This window comes from Pseudophryne corroboree, chromosome 2, assembly GCF_028390025.1.
Source record: "Pseudophryne corroboree isolate aPseCor3 chromosome 2, aPseCor3.hap2, whole genome shotgun sequence".
Classification (NCBI taxonomy): Eukaryota; Metazoa; Chordata; class Amphibia; order Anura; family Myobatrachidae; genus Pseudophryne; species Pseudophryne corroboree.
In genome coordinates this window covers 361,708,736-361,725,236 of record NC_086445.1, presented here as the reverse complement: position 1 = coordinate 361,725,236, position 16,501 = coordinate 361,708,736, and the positions used below count along the sequence as shown (strand labels likewise).

Below are 16,501 nucleotides of genomic sequence, written 5' to 3'. Positions count from 1 at the left end.
CTATCAAGAAAACCAAGAAAGCATTAAAATCATAACTCACAAGCCCTCAACGCTGCCAGAGTATACTGTATGTTGGCCCTGTCCTGTGCGCTGCCAAACTACTAGAATACTTATAAAAAACACTGAAGACCCAAGGTCTCATTCAAGCCACCTGGAGAAATTGTATTTAAAACATGAATCCAGCGGCTTTCTCTCTGCATTAGGATCTTATTGCGGTACCCCCACTACATGTGATTCTGTGAGGTGACCTGCAAAACATGCACTGTTTGGGGTCCTGAGGACCGAGTTTGAGAACCTGTGAGTTAGTGAATTGGCCAATGCACGGAAGCCTGCAAACCGCTCGCCAAGGTACCCCACCTTCTTGCAGGTTGTACACAGTAGCGGATCTTGCCACGGGCAAGCAGGACTTTTGCCCGGGGCGCCGCCTTCCGGAGGGCGCCGCACCATGGCAAGATCCGCTGCTGCTGTGGTGCCCCCCGCTGTCCGCTGTGAAACTAGACGCGTAGCGTCTAGTTTCCCTTCGTGGGCTGCCCGCTGTGAAGGGAAACTAGACGCGTAGCGTCTAGCTTCCTTTTCTGGAGAGGACCTTCACTGTAATGATGTGCGGTGCGCGTTGACGTCATCGCGCACTGCACATCAAAGGTCCTCTCCACGAAGGGAACTAGACGCTTAGCGCCTAGTTTACCTTCGTGGAGAGGACCTTTGCTGTGCGGTGCGCGATGACGTCATCGCGCACCACACATCCTACAACAGTACAGGGGGCGTAACTGGCCACGCCCCCTGTATGAAGCCACGCCCCTAATGCCGCCCGGGGCGCCAGAAGCCCCGGAACCGGCCCTGGTTGTACACTATCACAGAGTCTTAAAAATTAAAACCTGCCAACTGTATCACACATAATATAACTGCAAATATGCCCACTAGGTTTAATGTGTACCTGCCATATACCTTATGGCTTTTAAAGGTACACTAGTCACCTGACACTGGCTGATAAATTTTATTAACTGTGGCCACAAGCTTTTTCATGCACCCCTACAGTATGTAAACTCAATTGTACTAAACCTGTGTCAGCTGTTCCTTATTAATTTATGTGTAATGTATGTGTATGTCACAGCATTTCACAATGTCACCGTAATCTATACAATTTAACACAACGCTACTGCTGCTGCTGTCACACCCTATCACCTTGACACCGTCTTGTCATGCTTAGCTTTCGCTCACTAACACGCTACTGTTAATGTCTATATAGAGAAGAGCTCTGTGATTGGCTAACGGCTCTGTCACTCCTATAAGCCCGCCTCACTGCGGAAAACCTCCCGGAAGTGTCCTGATGCCCTTAGCAGCCAGGTGCGCGGCTCTAGGTAAGAAGCGGCGGTGTCGTCATGTCGGCCTGCGGCTCCCTCACTGCTCTGACAGTGGCGGCCAGTGCGGGGGTCCTGACTGCAGCTCTGCTGTACTGTCTACAGGAAGCAGGTACTTCCGGGGACGCTGCTGCTGCCACCTATCACCAACACCTGTGCACACGTGTGCTGCTGCTGCGATCGGCGCTCCCTCCATCTTACTGACTGATGCTTGTAATAAACTACTCACTGTAATCGCTCCCATATAGTACAGCGTAGCTGCGACACCAGTGCCATGCTGTTTACACTTTTCTAACACAATGTATTACAGACTTTCCCTTTATGCATCCAATAATTTGGTAGTTTCTACTTTTTTATTTCTTAGCATTGCTTAATAATAAGAATGCAGGTAATTATTCTAGCAACACACATCATTGGAGCAGTTACCCGTGCAGTGCTATATGTCAGATCTGAATCAAATGGGTTGTGAGCAATATTGGGGTTGGATATGAAATCCCAGTGGACAGGATGCCGGCTGTCATCCCGACAGCAGCATCCCATCTGCTAGAATGTCGGCAGTGGGGTGAATGCTATAAAGTCCATTGCGGGCTTGCTGTGCTCGCCACAGGTTCTGTTCCTACTCTGTGGGTGGCATGGGAATAGCCCTGGAGAGGCTGTCGGGATTCCGGGGTCGGGATCCTGAATGTGGGGATAACTACATCTCCAATATTGCATTGGTTTCTTTATAACACCCGGTTAATACATGCGTTTCAGCTGGGGGGGTCTGTATAAAGATGTTAGAATATACCTGTAATAGAATGAATCCAGTTTCCTGCAGTTGTGTGCCGAGAATATACTTGTGTACATTTATAGCAGTATTATAAAGGGGTTGGTACAAAGGGGCAGATGTATTAACCTGGAGAAGGCATAAGGAAGTGATAAACCAGTGATATGTGCAAGGTGATAAACTCACCAGCCAATCAGCTCCAATATGTAAATTAACAGTTAGGAGCTGATTGGCTGGTGAGTTTATCACCTTGCACATATCACTGGTTTATCACTTAATTATGCCGTCTCTAGGCTTAATACATCTTCCCCAAAGAGTGATATTTTCTCTATCGTCCTAGTGGATGCTGGGGTTCCTGAAAGGACCATGGGGAATAGCGGCTCCGCAGGAGACAGGGCACAAAAAGTAAAGCTTTAGGATCAGGTGGTGTGCACTGGCTCCTCCCCCTATGACCCTCCTCCAAGCCTCAGTTAGATTTTTGTGCCCGGCCGAGAAGGGTACAATCTAGGTGGCTCTCCTGAGCTGCTTAGAAAAGTTTAGCTTAGGTTTTTTATTTTACAGTGAGTCCTGCTGGCAACAGGATCACTGCAACGAGGGACTTAGGGGAGAAGAAGTGAACTCACCTGCGTGCAGGATGGATTGGCTTCTTTGGCTACTGGACATTAGCTCCAGAGGGACGATCACAGGTACAGCCTGGATGGTCACCGGAGCCTCGCCGCCGGCCCCCTTGCAGATGCTGAAACGAGAAGAGGTCCAGAATCGGCGGCAGAAGACTCCTCAGTCTTCTTAAGGTAGCGCACAGCACTGCAGCTGTGCGCCATTTTCCTCTCAGCACACTTCACACGGCAGTCACTGAGGGTGCAGGGCGCTGGGAGGGGGGCGCCCTGGGAGGCAAATGAAAACCTTTTTTGGCTAAAAATACCTCACATATAGCCTCCGGGGGCTATATGGAGATATTTAACCCCTGCCAGAATCCGTTAAGAGCGGGAGACGAGGCCGCCGAAAAAGGGGCGGGGCCTATCTCCTCAGCACACAGCGCCATTTTCCCTCACAGAAAGGCTGGAGGGAAGGCTCCCAGGCTCTCCCCTGCACTGCACTACAGAAACAGGGTTAAAACAGAGAGGGGGGGCACTAATTTGGCGTTAGAAATATATAAAAAAGATGCTATAAGGGAAAACACTTATATAAGGTTGTCCCTATATAATTATAGCGTTTTTGGTGTGTGCTGGCAAACTCTCCCTCTGTCTCTCCAAAGGGCTAGTAGGTCCTGTCCTCTATCAGAGCATTCCCTGTGTGTGTGCTGTGTGTCGGTACGTGTGTGTCGACATGTATGAGGACGATGTTGGTGAGGAGGCGGAGCAATTGCCTGTAATGGTGATGTCACTCTCTAGGGAGTCGACACCGGAATGGATGGCTTATTTAGGGAATTACGTGATAATGTCAACACGCGCCAAGGTCGGTTGACGACATGAGACGGCCGACAAACAATTAGTACCGGTCCAGACGTCTCAAAAACACCGTCAGGGGTTTTAAAACGCCCGTTTACTTTAGTCGGTCGACACAGACACAGACAGGGACACTGAATCCAGTGTCGACGGTGAATAAACAAACGTATTCCTTATTAGGGCCACACGTTAAGGGCAATGAAGGAGGTGTTACATATTTCTGATACTACAAGTACCACAAAAGAGGGTATTATGTGGGATGTGAAAAAACTACCGTAGTTTTTCCTGAATCAGATAAATTAAATGAAGTGTGTGATGATGCGTGGGTTCCCCCCGATAGAAAATATGGGCGGTATACCTTTTCCCGCCAGAAGTTAGGGCGCGTTGGGAAACACCCCTTAGGGTGGATAAGGCGCTCACACGCTTATCAGAACAAGTGGCGGTACCGTCTATAGATAGGGCCGTCCTCAAGGAGCCAGCTGACAGGAGGCTGGAAAAATATCATAAAAAGTATATACACACATACTGGTGTTATACTGCGACCAGCGATCGCCTCAGCCTGGATGTGCAGAGCTGGGGTGGCTTGGTCGGATTCCCTGACTAAAAATATTGATACCCTTGACAGGGACAGTATTTTATTGACTATAGAGCATTTAAAGGATGTATTTCTATATATGCGAGATGCACAGAGGGATATTTGCACTCTGGCATCAAGAGTAAGTGCGATGTCCATATCTGCCAGAAGATGTTTATGGACACGACAGTGGTCAGGTGATGCAGATTCCAAACGGCACAAAGGTGTATTGCCGTATAAAGGAAGAGGAGTTATTTGGGGTCGGTCCATCGGACCTGGTGGCCACGGCAACTGCTGGAAAATCCACCGTTTTTACCCTAAGTCACATCTCTGCAGAAAAAGACACCGTCTTTTCAGCTTCAGTCCTTTCGTCCCTATAAGAGTCATATCTGCCCAGGGATAGAGGAAAGGGAAGAAGACTGCAGCAGGCAGCCCATTCCCAGGAACAGAAGCGTTCCACCGCTTCTGACAAGCTCTCAGCATGACGCTGAGACCGTACAGGACCCCTGGATCCTACAAGTAGTATCCCAGGGGTACAGTTTGGAATGTCGAGACGTTTCCCCTGCGCAGGCTCCTGAAGTCTGCTTTACCAAGGTCTCCCTCCGATAAGGAGGCAGTATGGGAAAAAATTCACGAGCTGTATTCCCAGCAGGTGATAATTAAATTACCCCTCCTACAACAAGAAAAGGGGTATTATTCCACACTATATTGTGGTACTGAAGCCAGAAGGCTAGGTGAGACCTATTCTAAATCTAAAAAAAATTTGAACACTTACAAAGGTTCAAATCAAGATGGAGTCACTCAGAGCAGTGATAACGAACCGGGAAGAAGGGGACTATCTGGTGTCCCGAGACATCAGGGATGCTTACCTCCATGTCCCAAATTTGCTCTTATCACTAAGGGTACCTCAGGTTCGTGGTACAGAACTGTCACTATCAGTTTCAGACGCTGCCGTTTGGATTGTCTACGGCACCCCGGGTCTTTACCAAGGTAATGGCCGAAATGATGATTCTTCTTCGAAGAAAAGGCGTCTTAATTATCCCTTACTTGGACGATCTCCTGATAAGGGCAAAGTCCAGGGAACAGTTGGAGGTCGGAGTAGCACTATCTCGGATACTGTTACAACAGCAGGGGTGGATTCTAAATATTCCAAAATCGCAGCTGATCCCGACAACAAGTCTCCTGTGCTTAGGGATGATTCTGGACACAGTCCAGAAAAAGGTGTTTCTCCCGGAAGAGAAAGCCAGGGAGTTATCCGAGCTAGTCAGGAACCTCCTAAAATCAGTGCATCATTGCACAAGGGCCATGGTAAAAAAATGGTGACTTCCTTCGAAGCAATTCCAGTCGGCAGATTTCATGCAAGAACTTTTCAGTGGGATCTGCTGGACAAATGGTCCGGATCGCATCTTCAGATGCATCAGCGGATAACCCTATATCCAAGGACAAGGGTGTCTCTCCTGTGGTGGTTACAGAGTGCTCATCTTCTAGAGGGCCGCAGATTCGGCATTCAGTTTTGGATGTTGGTGACCACGGAGGCCAGCCCGAGAGGCTGGGGAGCAGTCACACAAGGAAAAAATTTCCAGGGAGTGTGATCAAGTCTGGAGATTTTTCTCCACATAAATATAGCTAAGGGTAAAATTATAATGCTCTAAGCTTAGCAAGACCTCTGCTTCAAGGTCAGCCGGTATTGATCCAGTGGGATAAAACATCACGGCAGTCGCCCACGTAAATAGACAGGGCGGCACAAGAAGCAGGAGGGCAGTGGCAAAAACTGCAAGGACTTTTCGCTGGGCGGAAAATCATGTGATAGCACTGTCAGCAGTGTTTCATTCCGGGAATGGAAACTGGGAAGCAGACTTCCTCAGTAGGCACGACCTCCACCCGGCAGAGTGGGAACTTCATGGGGAAGTTTTCCACATAATTGTAAACCGTTGGGAATTACCAAAGGTGGACATGATGGCGTCCCGTCTGAACAAAAAACGGGACAGGTATTGCGCCAGGTTAAGAGACCCTCAGGCAATAGCTGTGGACGTTCTGGTAACACCGTGGGTGTACCAGTCGGTGTATGTGTTCCATCCTCTGCTTTTCATACCTAAGGTACTGAGAATTATAAGACGTAGAGGAGTAAGAACTATACTCATGGCTCCGGATTGGCCAAGAAGGACTTGGTACCCGGAACTTCAAGAGATGCTCACAGAGGACTTATGGCCTCTGCCGCTAAGAAGGGACTTGTTTCAGCAAGTACCATGTCTGTTCCAAGACTTACCGCAGCTGCGTTTGACGGCATGGCGGTGGAACGCCGGATCCTAAGGGAAAAGGCATTCAGGAAGAGGTCATTCCTACCCTGGTCAAAGCCAGAAAGGAGGTGACCGCACAACATTATCACCACATGTGGCGAAAATATGTTGCGTGGTGTGAGGCCAGGAAGGCCCCACGAAGAAATTTCAACTCGGTCGATTCCTGCATTTCTTGCAAACAGGAGTGTCTATGGGCCTCAAATTGGGGTCCATTAAGGTTCAAATTTCGGCCCTGTCGATTTTTCTTCCAGAAAGAATTGGCTTCAGTTCCTGAAGTCCAGAAGTTTGTCAAGGGAGTATTGCATATACAACCCCCTTTTGTGCCTCCAGTGGCACTGTGGGATCTCAACGTAGTTCTGGGATTCCTCAAAACACATTGGTTTAAAACCAGTCAAATCTGTGGATTTGAAGCATCTCACATGAAAAGTGAACATGCTCTTGGACCTGGCCTGGACCAGGCGAGTGTCAAATTGGTGTTTTTTTTCTCAAAAAAGCCCATATCTGTTTGTCCATTCGGACAGGGCAGAGCTGCGGACTCGTCCCCAGTTCTCTCCCTAAGGTGGTGTCAGTGTTTCACCTGAACCAGCTTATTGGGGTGTCTTGCGCCTACTAGGGACTTGGAGGACTCCAAGTTGCTAGATGTGGTCAGGGCCCTGAAAATATAGGTTCCAGGACGGCTGGAGTCAGGAAAACTGACTTGCTGTTATCCTGTATGCACCCAACAAACTGGGTGCTCTTGCTTTTAAGCAGACTTTTGCTAGTTGGATGTGTAATACAATTCAGCTTGCACATTCTGTGGCAGGCCTGCCACAGCCAAAATATGTAAATGCCCATTCCACAAGGAAGGTGGGCTCATCTTGGGCGGCTGCCCGAGGGGTCTCGGCTTTACAACTTTGCCGAGCGGCTATTTAGTCAGGGGCAAACACGTTTGTAAAATCCTACAAATTTGATACCCTGGCTAAGGAGGACCTGGAGTTCTCTCATTCGGTGCTGCAGAGTCATCCGCACTCTCCCGCCCGTTTGGGAGCTTTGGTATAATCCCCATGGTCCTTTCAGGAACCCCAGCATCCACTAGGACGATAGAGAAAATAAGAATTTACTTACCGATAATTCTATTTCTCGGAGTCCGTAGTGGATGCTGGGCGCCCATCCCAAGTGCGGATTATCTGCATTACTTGTACATAGTTACAAAAATCGGGTTATTATTGTTGTGAGCCATCCTTTCAGAGGCTCCGCTGTTATCATACTGTTAACTGGGTTCAGATCACAGGTTGTACAGTGTGATTGGTGTGGCTGGTATGAGTCTTACCCGGGATTCATAAATCCTTCCTTATTGTGTACGCTCGTCCGGGCACAGTACCTAACTGAGGCTTGGAGGAGGGTCATAGGGGGAGGAGCCAGTGCACACCACCTGATCCTAAAGCTTTACTTTTTGTGCCCTGTCTCCTGCGGAGCCGCTATTCCCCATGGTCCTTTCAGGAACCCCAGCATCCACTACGGACTCCGAGAAATAGAATTATCGGTAAGTAAATTCTTATTTTGAGTTGGGGAAAAAAATTTTTTTTCAACCTGATACTACAGTTGCTTTATATAATGCTGCAAAAATTGCACCTCATTAAATAAAACGTGAAAATGTTATATGAAATAATAGAAGCGTTCACTTGATAGAAACAGCCAAGTAAAACATTTACATTAATCATGAAGGTGTGTGTGCTAAATTATACAAAAAAATGGAAGTCAGAGGGCGATATTCAGTTATATTGCACTTAATCTCCCATCTACAGTGAAGGGAGATTACGGGGCCATATTCAATTGATCTCTTTTATCGCGCTGAGCATGCCTATAGAGGTCGGGTTTTGCCGCTTACATCAGCTAAACACGACCAAACTAATGGGCACTTTTTGAGCATTGCAGCTCAATTTTTCTGTCGGGCGCCATCAAGTGGCTGCAGGCGTGAAAACAATTGAATATCGTTCAAAGGATAATATAATGCTGCTTTCAGACATGTGACCCGGGAATTTGCTGTGTCTGACAAGCCGGCAAATTCCTTAGTCTCTGCTCCATAACCTTAGTCAGGAGCAGGGTCATGGACCCGTGACTAAAGGTTTGTACACACGGTGAGAGAAATTCTTTCGATTTTGACTATATAGTCAAAATCGGAAGGAAAGTTAGTGCAGATCGGAAGGTGTTATGCTGCTTGCCGATTCGATCCCGAAGCGCGGTCCCGCAGGGTCAATATCGCAAGCCTAGATATACTGTGCAGGCAAGTCAATCTTGACTATCTAGTGTACTATCTAGTACAAAGTATAGTCAAAATTGGCACTTAGTCAAAATCGAAAGTACAGTTAGTCAAAATCGGTGCTTCTGGGCTCTGGGGGAGTTGAAGGGAAATCGCATAGTAAAAATCAGGCATAGCAAGAATCTCACCATGTGTATGCACCTTTAGTCCCAGGTTGTTTTCTTTTAATACATACAGAAATCCAGGTTTGGTGCACGATCACCTGCAGAAACCTGGCATGTGTGTATAAGCCAGTCTTCCAAGGTGTCCGTGATATTGAAATAATGATTTTTTTATTAATATTGTCTTCATAATTAATAATTCTTCTATAGGTGAGCTCATATTGCTATTACAGCTGTAAGCCCTACTGGCATGTTTCGACTGGAAAACAGGTGACCTCATAACTAGGTGTTACAGTATGTGAGAGTGGTTCTAACAGTTATAATAGCACATCATGGTAATGATGTGTATGTGGGTCAGTTTGCTGGAAAATGGTTGCAGTATCTGCAGATGGGGGAAGATGCACTGTTGCTCATTCTGATATGGAAAAGAAACAACCGGGAATCCCAAAACATGCACAGGCCAGTGGGTATATATCTATATATCTATATATCTATATATCTATATATCTATCTATATATATATATATATATATATCTATATATATATATATATATATATATATATATATATATATATATATATATATATATATATCTATCCCATATCCAAATATTCCGAAATACGGAATATTCCGAAATACGGAATTTTTTGAGTGAGACTGAGATAGTGAAACCTTTGTTTTCTGTGGCTCAATGTACACAAACTTTGTTTAATACACAAAGTAATTAAAAATATTGTATTAAATGACCTTCAGGCTGTGTGTATAAGCTGTATATGAAACATAAATTAATTGTGTGTATGTACACACACTTTGTTTAATGCACAAAGTTAGTAAAAATATTGGCTAAAATGACCTTCAGGCTGTGTGTATAAGGTGTATGTGTAACGTAAATGCATTCTGTGCTAAGACTTAGGTCCCATCACCATGATATCTCACTATGGTATGCAATTATTCCAAAATACGGAAAAATCCGATATCCAAAATACCTCTGGTCCCAAGCATTTTGGATATGGGATACTCAACCTGTATGTGTGTGTATATATATATATATATATATATATATATATATATATATATATATATATATATATATATATATATATATATATATATATATACATACAGGGCCGGTGCAAGATTTCTCGGCACCCTAGGCAAAACTTCTGCCTACTGCCCCTTCCCCCTACCCACCCTTCAGATGAAAGGCATGCTGCTCTCACCCCCTCCCCCTTACTCTGATAAATGTCTGATGTTCTATCCCCCCCACAATCTGTGTGCATGGTGCTGCTCATCCCCCTAGACTGTGTGCATGCCTGCTCCTCATCTCCCCCCCCCCCCCCCCCCTCACCACACTGCTGCTCTCGCCCTCTTTCCTTATCAATGCAGAGAATGCACAGTGCAACCACCGTACCTGCATGCTGCAGTGCAGAGTTGGGACTGTGGGTGAAGTGATAAAGTGGAAGGTGATAAAGGACCAGCCATTTAGCTCCTGTCATTTTTCAAACCCAGCCTGTGACATGGAAGTTAAAATCTGATTGGCTGGTCCTATATCACCTTCCACTTTATCACTTCACCGAGATTAATAAATCTTCCCCTGAGTAGTCTGTGAAAGAGCCTGGCATGAAGAGCAGTGCTGCATGTCACCCCCAGCCAGGACTCCAGGAGCTGTCAAAGTTACTGCCTGTGCCGGGTGGAGGTGGAGCTGGAGGCTGCAATACGGGAGTTTAGCAGTTGCGGCTTCTGTAAGATAAGAGTTCTGGGGGATTGCAGCGGCTGTGAAAGGTAGGACCATGCAACCTTTTTCAAGCAACTGTAGCAGGCCGCCCCCTCTGGTCCCGGCGCCCCTAGGCAGCTGCCTAAAGCTGCCTAGTGGAAGCTCCGGCCCTGTATATATATATATATATATATATATATATAAAGGTGGCTCCAGAAGATTCTGTCCACTAAATCATCTTTACCTACAGACGCAGAGATAAACTCCTCCAATTAACGTCCTGAGACTTATGGGCCCTACACACAGGCAGATACGAACGTTCTCGTTAATAAATGAACGAGAACTCGTTCATATCGTTCTGTGGGTAGGCACCAACGATTAACGATGCACGGCCCCACGCTTGTTAATCATTGGTGCCCCGTCGCTTATGCATGCAGACCAATATGGACGAGGTTGTCCATATTAGCTTGCAGTGCTATGGAGCCAGGTGACAGGGGGAGTGAAGAAACTTTTTCGGCCGTATTCGCTGTTGGGCAGCTCGGCGGCAGATCGGTATGTGTGTAGGGCCCATTACACTGCTGCATGCAAAAAAAAACCTCAATAAAACCACAACCCTTAGCAGGGTAAAAAGAAATAAAAATCAAGAAAAATCAAGCCCAGTTTCACTTTTTTGGAAGTGGAATTTGTAGCTATGGCTAGATGCCATTTAGCATAGTTATTTTTTTAAAAATGTATATCATATTTTGTGTATCCCATCCCTATAATGATTATAAAAGCAAGCGGCATATAAATCTCCCACCTAAGTGTGCCACTGGTGCAAAGTGCTGTGTATAAGCCACAGGCTGGTATATAAGTGCTGACTATTATTGAGTATGAAGCTAGGTTTCGTTCCATTGTGCCTCTATATGTACCTAGAAAATATTCCTAAAATGAACAATTGCTAATTAGAAATTTGCTGGCTTCAAACTTGTATGACCTTGCTCAGGCTTGTACTAGTGGTGCTGTTGTGTTCGTTAATTGGTGTGCCAATATATACTTGCTAGACACCCCTTTCCTTTTCGCCAACCAGGTTAGGCTTTGGTAGGGTTAGGGTTAAAATGCTTACCGGAATCCATCTGGATTTTTACCGTCGGGATGCCGCTATTGGCATCCTGATCGTCTGGATAGTAACTGCTGGGATTTTGTACCCAACCTCATTAGAGAGATGTGTTTTAACCTAATAAATCCAATGGTTTGAAGAGCAAAAAAAATCTGCACTGTTCTGAGATTTCAAACCCACCCAGAAAAGTAACATTTGATAGATTTGCTCTTTTATATTATTAGAACGGGTATACAGCGGTATGATTCTGCAAAATTTGGAAAGGGATAACTAGGAAAGCAGGCAAAATCAATATTGAGACTGGTTAAAACTCAGCCACTGTAAAACAAACGTGGGAAAAGTGTGTAGTATCACTGGTACAGTATGTCCAGCACAACGCTTTGTGACTTTTCCTGTAGGACTGTCACTGTGCCTCACACCAACTAATTGCATGTTTCACCTATATTCAATTACCCCGACAGCAAGTCGGGTGATATGTCTCGCAGCCGGGTGCTATCTAATTAGCCTAGATAAGCCGGTGCGTGCCGCGGCTTATTGGGGATTTTGTTTCACCTGCCTCCAGCAGGCGAAGCAAAATCCCCGATAACAGCCCCGTTTTCATCCGAAAGCGGGATATTTCACTCATAAACACACAGGTTTCACTGATCCTGTGTGTTTACGGGTGAAACAGTACGTTTTATCGGCCAAGCTAATCAAGTAGCCCGACCGCAGCACCCGATGAAACATCGGGGGTTTTTACTCCTGATGTCTTTTCTTGCCAAACTGAATATCCCAATTTGAGTCACTGAAATGATTCTTTGAAATGTTTTACAAATATATACTGTGTACTTTGTTTTATTCGGTGTTGCAACCTTGTATAATTTGATTCATTTGTTTAATTTATTCATGAAATTCAAGTCCTGTACATTTACAGTTTACCAAGCATGTTTGGGCAGTACGGATGGTGTAATGGTTAGCATTACTGCCTCACAGCATCTCTACCATGACCCTGACTGTGTGGAGTTTGTGTATTCTTCCCGTACTTGCGTGGGTTTTCTCTGGGTGCTCGGTTTCCTCCCACTATCCAGAAATATACTGGTACGTTAACTGGCTCTCAATAGAATGAACCCTAGCATGAATGTATGTACATGTGACAGGGAATATAGAATGTAAGCTCTACTGGGGCTGGGACTGATGTGAATGGCCAAATATGCTCTGTAAAGCGCTGCGGAGTATGTGTGCGCTATAAAAATAACTGGTAATAATAATTAGTGCCTCACAGCACTGAGGTCATGGGTTCTATTGCTGCCAGAGGCCAAACTGTGGAATTTGTATATTCTCCCAGTGCTTGCGTGGGTTTCCTCCGGGTGCTCCAGTTTCTTCCCACACTCCAAAAATATACTGGAAGGTTAATAGGCTCCTGATTAAAAAAATAACCCTAGCGTGTAAGTGAGTGTGTGTACATGTGTATAGGGCAGACTTTATCTATGCTTTATGTTGCTGTTACTTGGCTTCTGACTCTGTGATACTGATCATGCTGCAAAAATCTGTTGAATGGATAATTACTTTCTGTTGTGTATGCAATCGAGACTTGGATTAAAGGTCTGTTTCTATGGGGTTTTTTTTATATCTAGAATATTAGTGTATTTATCTATGATATAAGGACCATTAATCTCTAAGGAATCTATATTCACAAATTTCATTAGATATTCACTGTGCAGTAAAAACGTCCTAACAGAAACTCAAGGTGAATGTAAGCTGCTCATTGTATATTAGAGATGAAGCATTATGTGTTAATCCTTCAGGAATTTGAAATAAGGAAATGATAAATCATTAAGGGATTTGTCTGCTAATTGAAATGGATTATCTGCGAGAATGTGTATTGTAATTTGTACTGTTTCTTTGTGCAGGGAGAGGTATGTTTATTACTTGGTAATGTGTGACTTGGCTTTCAATACCTGTTATACCTCCGTTACTGGTGTGTTTCCCCAGTGTTCCTTCTCAAAAAAGTTTTCATGTGTTCTTCTGAGAAATGAAGAAAAATAGGGCATTGGTCCATTATTGTGGCAAGACACAATTCTACTGTTCTATCTGTGTGTGTATAGATCTGGAAGAACAATCAAATAAGCATTAAAAATTCTTAATCTGAGGCCTGATTAGAATTTGTACGCAAATCTGAAGGGTTAAGAACAAATCTGATGGCGGTTGATCTGCGTGTGTACAGTACCTTTTCTGCGCATATGCAGAACGAGTCCTGCGATCACACAGCGCCTGACAGCTGCAGCCTGATTGAGAGAGCTGATTAACAGGCTGCGGCCATTTTGGGAAGGGGGGAAGGGGGTTCTAAGGCCAGGGCCCGCAGCTTTCCTGGCCTAATTTATGGGGCTGCAGCAGATTGCCGATTGTCTCGCAGAGTGAACTGATGCAAGAGGCAATCTGTTTATACTTGACATGCAATGATGCTAACAGTGTAGTATATTATGGCTCCGTTCAGTGTCGACATGAGTATGTGGACATGGTCATAATTTTGACAATGACCTTGTTGACTCTAATGTAATGTTGACAGGGTTGGACTGGCCCACAGTGGTACAGGTTCCAGACTGTGTAATCAAATTATATATGATCACTCTATTAGTATATATAGACAAGATCACAATCATGTGATACATAATTATTTACATATATAAAACGTGAAATTTATAAAGGGGCCCAGACCATGTACTGTAGTGTCCATGTCAGCTGCAGGTTATGTCTCTCTAATGGCTGGCCGAGCCTGTCCGGTGGCATGGGCCTCTACTATTGCACTTCCCCGATTGCTGACATTTATGAAATGTCAGCAGTGTCTTTTTACTATTTCCATCCATAAAAGTAACCCTGACCTTAATGCAAAGTAAATTGATTTATGGTGTTTGCCGACCTTAAGGGCTCGATATTGTCACTGTTAATATCGTGACTGCATCCCTTTCTATATCCTTATGTAAGTGGTGCTGTCACAATAACCTATTACATTACCAGGTGCTCAGTGTATAAGGTTTAGATTACTACAGATTTTCTAAATGAAAGGAATAATATATGCAAAGGAAACCTGTTATTTGCCAGAAAATGACCATATTCAATATAACACTGTGTGTAAGAAACAATGTATTGCTTATTTAAGCCCAACTATTTAATTTTGTAATTACACAATATATAAACAGCTGATGCACACTTTAATTACATTTTCAAGATTAAAAAATGAAGTTTAATAAAGATGTTTGAAAAAACGTTTACATGATTCGAGTTAAGCATCATTTGTCACTCTCGCTTTTTGGTGTTTTTGGTGTGTGTGTGTGTGTGTGTGTGTGTGTGTGTGTGTGTGTGTGTGTGTGTGTGTGTGTGTGTGTGTGTGTGTGTGTGTATAACATTTTATGTATTAGTTAAAAGAAGCAAAATGCTGCTTGCCCCACATATAGTAACCTTATTTCATCAGTTCATTTAACTGGTAAAATTTTTTTCCAAAAACTGCTCAGAAACTGTTGCTTCTGTTTATGACCGAATTAGGTTAAGAACATCTACTTAAAACTTATCCAACACAATTTTATAATTCTTTTTTTTTCAAAATATCAGCCGCTGCTATATTGATTAATGGAACATTGTGGCTTTACATTTCCGCTGTGGCTGTACCTCTTTGCAGCTGCCTGGTAAACAAAGGGGGCTGAGGGCTGCTTCATTTACATATCACAGCAATCTCCTGCAATGGGAATGGCAGTCTGACTGTAAGTACCAAAAAGTGTAGCTATTTGGAGTTTGGTTTGCTTTGTGCCTCTGGAGCCATTTTTGCAGGAAAGGGATCTTCTGTCCTTCACTGAAGTTTTCTCAGAATATGATTCTGCACACAGTCATTATTAGGACGTAATGGCCCAATGTTAATTATGCCTGCTGCAGATACCAATGTTCTTGAGCTATTCAGTATTGCTCCAGTTCTGGATCAGTTACTCTTAACAGCAGCTATCCAGTAATTCCTAAAATACACACTTCTGCTGCTAATAAGTTGTAGTGAAAGCTTGCACTGCCGTTCAGTGTTGGTGCACATGCGCAAACCTTTCATGGTTAAAACCATCACATAGTTTACTACCATCAATGGTAACTATTGCTGGAGGCTGCTCCGATGGCCATCCCTACTGCTTCATGCTCCAGATCACCGCAGTAGGTAGGGTAGGAGTGGTGCTCAGCAGGAAGATGGTGCTACAGTATATCCTGCAGTCAAGCTATGAAAATTTTATTTTGGTACTTGATGAATGGATGGGTACCCACATCAGAGTACTCATAGGTCTATTTATCATTAATCTCATATTCATTAATCACATATTTTGCCGGGTTGGCTTTATGATGTGTAGCCCACACCTAGCTGTGGGAGCAAATCTCCCAAAAATTGGTAAACTTGGCAGCATTACATGCCCCATAGGTGGTGTGGTCGGCCATTGGTGGAAATGCTTTCCCGTTGCCTTAGGGGTGAATTCAATTGTGGGTGGAGGGGATGAAGTACCATTCCAGCAGCGTTTAATAGCCACCAACCGCAGCTCATTTTGCCCCCCCTTCACCGGCCGAATGCCATATTTGCCTGAAAGTAGCAAGCACTTGTGAGATATCCCTGCCCCCCGTAAAGTGTGCCAGTGTTGGGGAATCCAGCACTAATTGAATTCCCCTTTAGTATGTACATGATTGAAATAATCACTATTGGGTCTATGTACTAAGCCTTGGAGAGAGATAAAGTACCAGCCAACCGGCTCCTGTCATTTTTCAAACACAGCCTGTGACATGGCAGCTAGAAGCCGATTAGATGGTCATTTATCTCTCTCCAAGGAATGTGTGAGAGACCGGGGCTGTG

At 44.6% G+C, this 16,501-nt stretch overlaps 1 protein-coding gene across 2 annotated transcripts in view; it reads left to right on the top strand.

Annotated features, from left to right (window-relative positions):
• Positions 1-1,286: 1,286 nt before the first annotated feature.
• NAXD (NAD(P)HX dehydratase) overlaps positions 1,287-16,501 on the top strand; it is a 78,433-nt gene continuing 63,218 nt past the window's right edge. The window contains exon 1 of one of the 2 annotated variants that reach the window (XM_063953171.1): positions 1,287-1,358. In XM_063953171.1, coding sequence (XP_063809241.1) covers positions 1,328-1,358 — 31 coding nt within the window. In that variant the 5' untranslated portion in view covers positions 1,287-1,327. The other variant, XM_063953170.1, reaches the window with a different exon arrangement.